General features: G+C 33.0%; 2 protein-coding genes across 2 annotated transcripts; one reads left to right on the forward strand and one right to left on the reverse strand.

The window, feature by feature from the left end:
* Positions 1-727: 727 nt before the first annotated feature.
* Positions 728-1,380, forward strand: LOC139883983 (histone-lysine N-methyltransferase SUVR4-like). Its single transcript, XM_071868070.1, has 3 exons — positions 728-760; positions 890-901; positions 1,006-1,380. Exons 1-3 carry the CDS (start codon positions 728-730, stop codon positions 1,378-1,380), a joined length of 420 nt encoding a protein of 139 aa, XP_071724171.1.
* Positions 1,381-5,644: 4,264 nt separating this feature from the next.
* LOC139883984 (methyl-CpG-binding domain-containing protein 7-like) lies at positions 5,645-6,839 on the reverse strand. Its single transcript, XM_071868071.1, has 5 exons — positions 6,687-6,839; positions 6,387-6,488; positions 6,135-6,257; positions 5,961-6,056; positions 5,645-5,818 (listed from the first exon to the last, which is right to left on the reverse strand). The coding sequence occupies exons 1-5, from the start codon at positions 6,837-6,839 to the stop codon at positions 5,645-5,647; spliced, it is 648 nt and encodes a 215-aa protein (XP_071724172.1).
* Positions 6,840-12,171: the final 5,332 nt, after the last annotated feature.

Here is a 12,171-nt window from a genome sequence, read left to right on the forward strand (position 1 = left end):
AACCCGGTTGGTCGGACGACACGTGGTTCTTAGATCGTGTCTATGTACAATCGTAACGACGAATATCGCATCTTTTAGCTCAGGTAGCACAAAACAAAATCATGAACCTCACCACGGGTTCCGTTACATCATAAGTCACTCTATCCTCAATGATAGACAATAACAGAATCCAATAATAATTAATCCAATATAATCGATTTATAGTCATAACCTTCACATGTGCATGAAATTCAAATCACAAACCATATATACTCAATCCAAACACAAGTAGTCAATTAACCACTATATTACAATACCTGAATACCATGATCACCAATTATAAACAAAATAACTATCGATGTTTCTTTCTTTTGTTTTGTATTTTTTTTTTTAATTTCATGTAACGGTGATAAGGGAAGAGACTTTTACCTAATTACAATCATATCTCACAACCATGATTATTATTTAAACACGCTCTCAAGATTTAAAATTTTCTATTAATGAACTCCTATATTTATTTATATGTACAATTATATACCACATTTAAAAACATATCACAATAAATTATAAATCTAATTATATTCATGTCTACTAAATGTATGCATTGTTTCTAAATGCTAATTAGTCAAAATTTAGGGTGTGACATTATTGAGGAGATAATTGATCTATGCACTATTTATGTTTTCACTTGAATTGTAAAAATGTTGTTTTTGTGACTTGACTTGAACCGGTGATTTTTAATTTATAAATGAGCAACATTTCATGTTGTGTCGAGGCTCGCGTATATTCTCAATCAACTTAGCCAAATGAAAGAGATTAATTTAACACTAGCATAACACACAGAACAAATTAAATAAGGATTTAACTTCACAAAGGCCTGAGTTTCACTATGTCTTTGAATCTTATTTAGGTTTCTGATTTGGTTAGTTACGATAAAAAATTCCACAAAAGTGTGGGAATCGTGTTGTTCAACGAGGAATCACATTGAAACTACAAGTATTTCCTGCAAAACAAGGAAAATGCTAGGGACTTCAAACAGTTGATGAATTGCAAAAGGGTGCTTTTGTCTCTGAGTATATTGGGGAAATATTTACTGATTCAGAGCTCCGCAGCCGAAGCTTTCAAAATGATGTTAGCCAGGAGAAGTATAAATATTCAGTGCTCCTTGATGCAGATTGGGGTTCAATGAGTATCCTGAATGATGAAGAAGCCTTGTGGTTGGATGGTAGAGATTATGAAAATGCTGCAAGGTTCATCAATCACAAGTATTCTGAAGCTAACCCGATTGCAATCCCTGTTGAAATTGAGAACCCATACCATCTTTACTACCATGTTGCATTCTTCACTACAAGGAAAGTTTTTGCAATGGAAGAGTTAACCTGGGACTACGTACGACGTTGACTTCGATGGAGATCATCCTCCTTTCAAGTGTCTATGCGGTAACACCTCCTGCCGTGACAAAAGTCGTCAATCTGGTTTCCTATAGCATTTTGTCTACTATACATACTAGGTAATTAAGATACACAGTTTTTGATCTAGTTTGGCAATGTCATCTTGAAGCAAATGACTTCTATTTAAGATTTTAAACCACAAACCCAAATTCAGTTAAAAAAAAAGTAACTATAAAAAGTTTATAATATCAAAAAAAATTAAATTATTTTTCAGCATATACTGTAAAAAACAATATGTAATATATCTATTGGAAGTGGAAAAAAATATATACCTGCTTTGATAAATCGTTAATCCGATTTAAATGTTCAAAGAAAAACTCTTTTGATTAATCCATATTTATATCTTTCCATCAAACTGTTTGAGTGCTTATAGATTTACTGTAGTAGATAGATAGCAAATTGAAACAAATTAGAGAGCTAGCTCCATGTTAACTTAATAAAATGGAGGTAGTTCTGCTCTTATTTACTCCTTCCGTTTGTAAATATATGGTTTTTTAATTTTTTTGATATATTCAAGAAGATATGTATATATTTATTAATATTGATTTAATACATTTTCTTTTAAATGTATAAAAAAATTAAAAAAAAAAAACATGTATTGACATACAGAAAGAATATACTCCCTCCGTATACAAATAGAAGACGTTTTGACTTTTTAGATTCATTGTAAATTTGATGTATCTAATCATCATTATTGTCTAGATACATCAAATTTACAATGAATCTAAAAAGTAAAAACGTCTTCTATTTATATACAGAGGGAATATAACGTAACTTAATTAGAGTTTCTTTCAAAATATATGAAAATTTTCTAATCATCGTTTACGAATTTATCCTTTTGAAAAAATAGATTTTTTATCATCATTTTTAGAAGACTTAATTTTACATAAACATTATAATCTCAAATATTTTGAATAATTTATAATTATAGAAAAATAGATCCGGCCCCACATTTCATATCACACTGATATTTATTGTGATGTCTAGATATTTATAAGATCATGAATAGGTTCCGTTTTGCTCTTTTCTATCACAAACCTAATGACAGAAAATTGCATCTATAATATATAAATACCTAGACCGCACAATAAATATTATAAATTTTATTAAGTGTAATAATTTTATTAGAAAAAAATATCATGCCCAAGACTAAATTACATGGGACCCGTCTTGTAATTTATTTATTTTATTTTTTGACGTTACCCTCTTGTAATTTTACTTACCATGAATAATAAAATTTGATGCTATCAAATTTAAATAATCGTATATATTTCAAGCTAAATAAAAAAAATACACTCGTGTGATCGAACTTTAGGTTTAATGTGGGAGTACTCCCTCCAAAGGTCAGGAGTTCGAGCCAAATACACAAGATAAATAGAATAGATTTTATTAAAAGAGATAAAATCATTCTCGCCTGCATATTTGTGGAACTCAATTTCATTTCCGTACTTTTTTCGAATGGCATAATTGTAATTACCTTCCTCGATCTTCTTTGAAGACCGACTCCTCCTACTCCTCCTTCTGCTTTAGGATAGGATTGTCGTTGGTCCTTCTTTCACTTTCTCGCTTTTTTTTGTCGCTTAAACCCCACCTTCCGTAGGCATGTTCGGGGACTGGCCTACTGCCTTTCTACTATTTCTGAATGCCCCTCTTCCAGCGAAAAAAATCCCAACAACGGTATGTAATTGAGCAGCGAATAGATTGACATTAAATGAAATACTTACTTTCTCTCAAATGTCGGTTAACCTGGGTCGAAATCATCACTGAAATGAGATGCCTTTTCGTTGGCTTTGCTTCCCGCTGCTATCATTTCACCCCTTTCGTCCGTTACTGACTTTCAAGAGTGAAGGACAATTTTAAAAGTAGATTTCTCTTCTTATCTCGCTCGAGTGGCTTGACACAAATCGTAACGTAATGAAAAAAGAAAAAAGAAAGAGAAAATTTTAGATTTAATGTGGGAAGCGAATATGTGAATGCTCTTAGTTATGCTAAAAAGTCTTGAAGCTCTTTATAATTTATTTTGAGCATTCATTATCTTTAGTATAGAGTAGTTTATCCCTTCATTTTGTTCGGTTTCCATGAAAATCGAAGTCATGTATTTCTACATTGTAAATATTCTTAGTGCAAGATTTCCAATTAGTTACAAGTTTGCATCATGCGGTATTTATTTCTAAATTTTCAAAAAAAAATATTAAAAATAATGACTTAATATAATGATTTATAATATGGTGATACATATCACTAAATCTAATATTTTAATTATTTTAAATTTAATTGTTAAATTACATAAATTGTGGTCCTGTAAAAATAGTTTATCTAAAATAAACTTTAACTAATAAGTTGCTATTGAGTACCTTTTCCATTAATTTTCTAATAAATTTATATATATTATTAAAAATTGTTGATGTGACAAACAAAATTTATTAAGTCATCTTAATTATCTCCACGTATACATCCAAAAAAATGAACCGAACATAAACCCGAATTGAACCAAATAAAACCAAAATCGAATCAAAACACAACACAACACTCATTCTTCATCTTCTTCTGAAGGCTTTGCTTCGATTAGTTCAGATTATGAACTTCTTGTTCTTCAATGGCCAATTCTCTATTGTTGATACTATTCTTCGTCTTCCCATTCGCTTCTTCTCCGTCTACCCATTACCGCTTTCCACCTCCTCATCTTCCTTCACTCTCTTTTATACCCCGTAATTCTGTTTGTTTCCCGAGAAAATTACCCGATCTCCAGATCAATTCGTTTACTGATCATTTGGGGGCAAGGGAATATATACAAAATCTCACCTTTCCATCACGATTAATCAATTATCTGCTTGGACAGGAATCAAATCGGGCTTTTTTTCTTTTTTTTGTTTCCATGGCGTCGGTGTTTTTGTACCATGTGGTGGGTGATCTGAGAGTCTTACAGAGTGTCGAATCCCGATTTTAAAGAACATGACTACAACAGAGATCGAGAACTGAATTCGTTCGATATTGTATCCTTCTTGGCCAAGAGTGAGTGCTTGGAGGACCGAGATAAAGACATGAAGACTCCTGTCTCTCAGATCTTGTGCCTAATAATTCCTCTTGAAGCAGATTGATCCAGCAACAAGGTTCCTTTCCTTTTATGATCTTAAACGCTTTAATCCGAATTAACTCATCACTCACACAAAGATGACGAAATGGAGAGACACGGAAGATTAATTTCAAATCACTATGTCATCAGAATTGTGGAAGAGAGACGTATAATTCGTTGGAGAAGAAGACGAAGAATTATCAAGTAAGACCGTCGTTTTGAAGGTTTAGGTGTGTGAATGTCGTGTTTTCGTTCGATTTTGATTTTACTTGGTTTGGTTCATTTTTTAAATCGGTTTGATATTTTTGCCCAAAAATATCAGTCATATTGATTACATATCGATGTGTATATCAATGTTGAGATGATTTAACGGATTTTCTCTGCTGATAAGTATGAATTTGTTTGAAAACTAATCGAAAAAGTACCTTTGGTAGAAAAAGTTTTTTTTTAGGTAAAATCTATTTTAGATACTAAAAATGTTTCAGATATAAAAAAATGCAATTATCCCTGGATAATTTGCATACCCTAGTAGTGCGGGCTTGTGTCCAAACAGGTATTAAAAGTCGGGTCATGGTAATCGATTGTGTTCTGTCATGTTGACTACTTTTTCCACATACAATCACTTTATGATACTAATGGGCCAAAGTATTCCATCACTTTGAGAGTGAGGACTGGAAGATTCATGCTAGGTTGGAAAATGGTCTAGTATAGTACTTGTTTATTCTCGAAACCTGGCCAGTTTTACATGTTCTAGTAGCTATTAGTAATGTTAATACCTTTTGCATAAGGCATTTCCATCCTAATCGACTGGAAAAGTAATACACACAAAATGACATCCCAATGCCATTTCGGAAAGTTTGGTCTGAGTTACTTTAGATTATCTACACACTGTGATACGATATCACCAGAAGTGCCAACGTAATTCACAGCATGTCGTCAGCCAGCTGATCGAGAAAATGGCGTTGACCCACCCATCATTAGTCTGATAAAACAAGTGATCAGTAACTGCATTCTAAAAACAAAATATAATGTAATTTTCTTCCTGATATTGATATAACTAGTTTAAACTTGAGTTAAGCTTCAAGTGGAATACTTGACAAGAAAAAGTCGCATTATATACCTTGATTAAACAACAGAGTAGTTAACGTTTTATCTTCAACTGAAACGTCTCCCACCACTTTCTCTTCACAGATTCAGGGACCTCAGATTCACCTATGAAAACTTTCCACGTACGACATCTGCCTGTCCCGCTCAAAACCCACTTTACTTTGTCCGGTCTACTGCAAGATCCATCCTTTAACATCTTTGGTTTTTTCTGAGATCGATAATATTCATCAACATCTTGATGGCTAGAACACAAGATAATTGGATTCATTCACAGCAAACATCCAAGTCATGTCTTCTTCTAAAATATCATATCATATGACAAGTGAAAAAATAATGATAATATGACTCACAGCAGATTTAGTTGATCCTTCACCCATTTCACTAAGGTGTCTCTGAACAGCTATAAATGAACGGAACTTACATCCAGTCTCTGTATCTATGTATTCCTGTTAATCATTCTAGCTAGTTACAGTAGTGAAAATAACATAAATGATGATATATACTTTTTGCAAGAAGAAAAGTACCCTGTCAATGATGCCTTGATAATGAGCATTACTACGTGGCTTTTCCTGAATGATCCAATTATCAGGTAGAAGCCCTTGATGGTGTATCGCTGAAGTGATCTTGAAGGGCACAATATCAGTCGTCTGCGTATATAATTGATGACATTACAAGTAAGTACTCATTGATTACTACATATACCAATAAAGTCCAAGAAGGTTTCTTCTCATTCATAGCACATTATTAATTATGCAATAGAAGAAGCAAAAACTCACATTTCCTGCTTTTGCAGGTCTCCTAGGAGGTTCACCATTGAGGAACCTCTGAACCGATAGCAGGGAACGGAATTGAAGCCCAGATTGAGGATCACGGTAATACTGCACCACCACCAAGTAATTACTTAAATCACACATCCTTGAATCATAATTGTAAGTGAAATTATATCCAAATAGACTATGACAAAATTGAAATTGACCGCAATTTCCGCTGCAATGTAATAAAATCTAGCAGTACAAACACAAATACATACTAGTAATACTAAATGAAAAACAAGAATGAGGTGAAATCAAAATGACCTTGTCGAAACGGCCGGGGACTGAGGGAGATGGGCGTCTGTCGATAACCCAACCAGGGGGCAATCTGAAGTTAGCGGTGGGGGTATAATCAGGGTCTTCAATCTTCTGCAATTCCTTATCCTTGAGTTCAACACCGCCTCCTCTTAGCCGCATGATTCACAATGGACGGTGATGATCTTCTCGATGTAGTTTTTAAGCAAATTTACTTACAATATTTACTTACAATAATACACAAATGTGGATGTTGGGGTTTACCTGCTAATCGCCAGTAACTGAGAAGAGCACCTGAGAAATGAAAAAACTAATATTTTAATTTTAGTACAGATCAAATATAATATATTATTTTAATTCTACTTTGCTGATTCAGAGGCTGTGAAAGCCACGTGTGATGGTGCGTCAACTCTAATTCCCACCAAAGTGTCAAATACCCGTGTCAGTCTCACCGACTCACTCCATGCTGGCTCAATTTTTATTTTTTTTTATGTTCATGATGCTGGCTCATTGTTGTTCTATTAAAAAGCTGATCAATAACTAATTTGCACTAAAAAAACTCATAAGTACAGCTGGATGATGTGTTTAGGTCATTTGAATTCCGACTACAGAAGATGGAAGTGGAAAGACGAATATAGATCCATAAGAGGAATAGTGTCCCCATCTCATATTAATAAAGAAACGGTGATAAGGTATTTCGAGAAGAATCTATTATGAAGAGAGAAATTATGTTATAATAGAAGAAGCAGATGTTAAGAAGACGCGAAACGATGAGACGATAAACTTATAGCTAGAGAGACTTGTGTATATAAATTATCATGACTTCAGAGTAATAAAAAAAATCAAAAATAAAAGATCTTCTTGAACTAGATGTTCGAGAAGATGCGGTGTGCTATATGTCAACAAGAAAAGGCACACAAAGAGTCGAAGAGTAGAATAAGGGGACCATTGGAGCTTGTGCACTCGGCAATAGTTGGACCAGTGAGGCAACCATCGGCTAGAGGAGCTAAGTATATGATCAGTTTTATTGATGACTTCTCAAGGTACGTTTGGATATATTTTAAAAGATAAATCATAAGTGTTGGGAAAGTTCAATCATTTTAGAAATGAAGTAGAGCGCAAACTAGGTGCAAAAGACGAAATGCTTACGTACGTTCGTATCGAAAAAATTTTACGATTATCTACGAGATAACAAGATACAAAAGCAGTTGAATTTTGGATACAGTCCACAACAAGACAAGGTAGTTGAGAGGGTTAATCGTCATCTGGTAGAGACTTCTAGAAATATACTTCATGTAAAGAATGTGTCAGGAAAATATTGGGGTGAAGCTATGAAGATCGCAACACATACTTTCAATAGACTACCAAAGAAGGCGATGGAATTCATTTCACCATTTGAGAAGTTGCGAAAAAGGAAGCCTTCAGTCAGACACTTCAAAGTATTCGAAAACACGTGTTATGTGCAAGATGAGAAGAAGAAGAAAATAAAATGCATCTTCATTGAATATGATACTAAGAAGAAAGGATGGAGATGTTGTGATCTTACGACTGGAAGATGTTATGTGTCTCATGATGTGGTGTTCGATGAAGGATCAAAACGACAACAATTAGAAGAGCACAATTCTCTCAAGCTACAAGATGATACACATTACAAGGTTATTGAAGATGGTGGTACTAAAAATTTAGACGACGCCATGAGCACTAAAACAAATTTTAACGGATATGTGCTTCATCTAATATGATCAAGAATCAAAAAAAAAATTTGATATGGGAGTTGATGTTGAGGGAGAGCGTTAGAATTCAGCATCAAATAGATATTCTAGATATTATAAAAGTTAAATTAATTAACTAGATTCTAAAAAAGACTACAATTAAAAAAAAAGAAATAGTTGAGAAAAATCTAAAAAGATAAGAATTAATGTAGAAATAAAAAAGTATTAGAGTGTTGATGTTGGTGACACTCACCGACTTAGAAGTAGTATAAATACATGTAGTGTGTGCAAATGCAAAAAAACACACAAGCACACACAAAAATAAAGAGTCCCGAGTGTCAAATTAGTATTGTGAGATAGTAAAGGTGTGAGTAATTAGCTTGATTTGATCAAACATAAAAGATGAGATCGTAAAATATTTAGTAAGGTCAAATTTTATGGTGTCTTATATTATAGATTATTTGACAATAATAATAAAAGTAAACTATGCTCGAGCGATTACGATTTCAACATCCTCTATCTCACCACCCCTTCGACATGAAGAAGATCCAATCCCGCCATTTGGGAACTCGTGCTTGTTCAGTGATGATGGCAGCTTCAGATTAAAAAAAAAGCCTAGTAGAGAGCTGAAAATGACCGTTGTTCTGGTTCTCAATTCCATAGGAAAATTTCTTTATAGGGAATGTGAGCTGACATCTTTTTAATTTGATCTCTTATACATGACATCTTTTTACTGTAAATGTTAGGAATAAAATGGACCAATTAAAATTTACATAATATCGTTGGGAATTGGGACCTTAATGAATGAAAATGGCTGTTTGTTCTCTTAGACTTGAGTGCTATATCAAGTATGATCTGAAATAATTCGAAGGAGACACCAATTAATGATAATTTAGAGATTAAACATTTCCAGAGCATGAAACTACATGAAAATGTTGCAAAGAAACTTTATTTTTAGTTTTTAAAAGAAAACGAAAATTTAAAACCTAGCCACGCATATCAAAGCAAACCCAAATTCCCCACAACCCTGCCCGACTCGACCAATTTAATAATCCCAATGATCTTCTACTTCTTCTTGAGAGCATCATGGTCAGTTTCGTCTCCTCTGCTTCGGCTATGGCTTCCGCTTCTCCGGCCTCCCTCAGAGCAACTACTGCCTCGGCGAGTGCAATCGCCACCTCCTCCACGGCTTGTTCAACCATTTCACTAACCTCTTCGGCTGTCATGCGCCTCATCATCCACTCCAGCTCTGTATAAACTCCTTTGTTGTCCAGTTTGCAAATGGCTAGCTTTTTCACTTTCCTAGAAATATTCCTAGGATCATATTAGGAAAATGAATAGATGTTTGGCAAGACGAATACACACCATGGATCCTGATAGAATCTCCTTTTTTGAGGCTTGCATTAAGTGCAGTCTTCGAGTTTAATTGTAGTGGATGATCTGGTGACATAACAGTATTGCGTCAGACACAAGACAATGTAATTAGTGAGAAAAATATTAAACAAAGGTAAACAAACAAACATAAGAAAAAAAAATGCTTCACTAAGACCATTCTCACTACATACTATACATCAATTTGATAGAATCAAAGATGACAAAGATAGAGAGAGATGACAACAAATAATAAGACTTAAAATTAGCGGTACAAATGTAAATCAGTAACTATCAAATGTTTATAATATATCAAAAAAAAATTGTTTTTCAGTGTAGAGTATAAAAAAAAAACGTAATATATCCATCGGAAGTGGAAAAAATTATATACATGTTCTGGTAAATCGTTAATCTGATTAAGATGATCAAAAAAAATATCTTTTCACTCTTTTAATTAATCCATCTTTATATCTTTCCGTCAAGATATGTGACTTGTGATTATAATTTATTGTAATAGATAGATAGAAAATTAAAACAAAATAATAGAGAGTTAGCTCCAGATTAACTTAATAAAATGGGAGCAGCTCTGCTCTCATTTATATAACATAACTTAATTAGGGTTTTTATAAAATATATGAGTTAGAGATTTTCTAATCATCATTTACAAATTTATCCTTTTGAAAAAATTAGAATTTTTATCATCATTTTTAAAAGACTTAATTTTACATAAACATATTATAATCTCAAATACTTTGAAGAATATATTTTTATAGAAAAAATAAATCCCTCACATTTCATGATCACACTGATATTTAATATTGTGCGGTCTAGGTAATTATAAGATCATGAATAGGTTCTGTTTGTTCTTTTCTATCACAAACCTAAAGAATATAAATTACATCTATAATATATAAATAAGCAAAATAAATATAATAAATTCTATTGAGTATAATAATTTTATTAGAAAAAATATCAGGCCCAAGACTAAATTACATGGCACCCCCTTGTAATTTTTTCTTCTTTTTTTATTTTTATTTTATTTTTTTATGTTACCCTCTTGTTATTTTACATACTATGAATAATAAAATTTGATGCTATCATATTTAAATTACCGTATATATTTCAAGCTAAATAAAAAAGTAAATAATTGTCTAATGCCACCGATAGACTGGTCGGAACGGTCTTCACAGCAAGGAAGACAGCACCAAACACAATCCAATTAAATCTGCGGCACTCACAGTTCACGAAAAGAAAGCTTCTTTAAGGACTTTTCCTGCATCTATTTCCGAGCTTAGTACTCCAGCTAGCCATTTTCGAGAAAAAAAATTCTGGATTCTCACAAGCATTTGATCGAACACTTTGTATGCATGACTTTCTTCACGTCCAAGTTAACATGTTTTCTTCGTAATGCATCCATGGACAATACTTTTCATGACAAATGACAGCAGAGACATTCAAGCATATATACCAGCAGAGACATTCGAGCATCAAATCTAATAAATCCTAATTCCAGCAAGCTTCATGTTTAGCTACAATGGTTTAGAACATACCAATTTCTTATTTGACATTCATGGTGACTTGAAACATCCTGGAAGTTGTTTGTTTTCTTTAATAGAACCAGCTTTCTCCTGAGATGCACATAATCTGCTCTTTGATATACCAGGATCGGCAAAACTGTCAAGAGTCATTTAGTCGAACACTTGATGCTCACATTCACAGAATTACTTGTACCTCATGACTCTTGATATTTCTTCTTTTTCTGTCTTCAGTTTGGTCATCACAATCTCACACAGCTTCCATTGTTTGAAGGGGCACTTGAATATGATCAATTCCTAATGAAAATAGAGTAAAGCTTTCTGGTTTTGAAAAAACAACACTTGAGATGATGATTTTGTCGTGAATGTCATAAGAGAAGAGGTGTTTATTAAAAAAAAACTACACTACTAACTGATACTAACTTATTCAATACATAAAATAAAATAGCAAGAAAAGGCTTAGAGATCTACATTTTGCAAGAGAAAGAAAAAACTTCAATTATATTAGTGAAATCGGGTACACCTATTACAATAGCTAGACAAAGGTTTTTATAACCAAAATTCTACACGCACACTTTTTTTTTTGACCAATCACATATTTTCTATTTCAATTTCTAATTAAATCTTGAAAAAGTTAAACTTAGAGAGCACTCCTTCAATCCAATCCGTTAATCTCATTGCACATGAGCATCTTCTTTGTTTTCTTCACTCTAGTCCCTGGAAAATTCAACAGTTTCCCTTTTGCACTTTGCATTTTCTTTTTCTTCAAAAACATTTTCTTATTCTTTAATTACAAAATTAAAAATTCAACACAAACTTTAGGTTTAATGTGGGAAACAAACATGTGAATGCTCTTAATTGTGCCACAAAGTCTTA

This window comes from Rutidosis leptorrhynchoides, unplaced genomic scaffold (assembly GCF_046630445.1).
Source record: "Rutidosis leptorrhynchoides isolate AG116_Rl617_1_P2 unplaced genomic scaffold, CSIRO_AGI_Rlap_v1 contig487, whole genome shotgun sequence".
In the NCBI taxonomy this organism is placed as follows: Eukaryota; Viridiplantae; Streptophyta; class Magnoliopsida; order Asterales; family Asteraceae; genus Rutidosis; species Rutidosis leptorrhynchoides.

Coding starts and splice junctions, on each gene's coding strand:
- LOC139883984 (XM_071868071.1), bottom strand. CDS start 6,839: ATGCGGCTAAGAGGAGGCGGTGTTGAACTCAAGGATAAGGAATTGCAG. Junction 6,489..6,686: donor TCCCCGGCCGTTTCGACAAG/GTCATTTTGATT, acceptor GTGGTGGTGCAG/TATTACCGTGATCCTCAATC. Junction 5,819..5,960: donor AAGGATCAACTAAATCTGCT/GTGAGTCATATT, acceptor TATCGATCTCAG/AAAAAACCAAAGATGTTAAA.
- LOC139883983 (XM_071868070.1), top strand. CDS start 728: ATGAGCAACATTTCATGTTGTGTCGAGGCTCGC.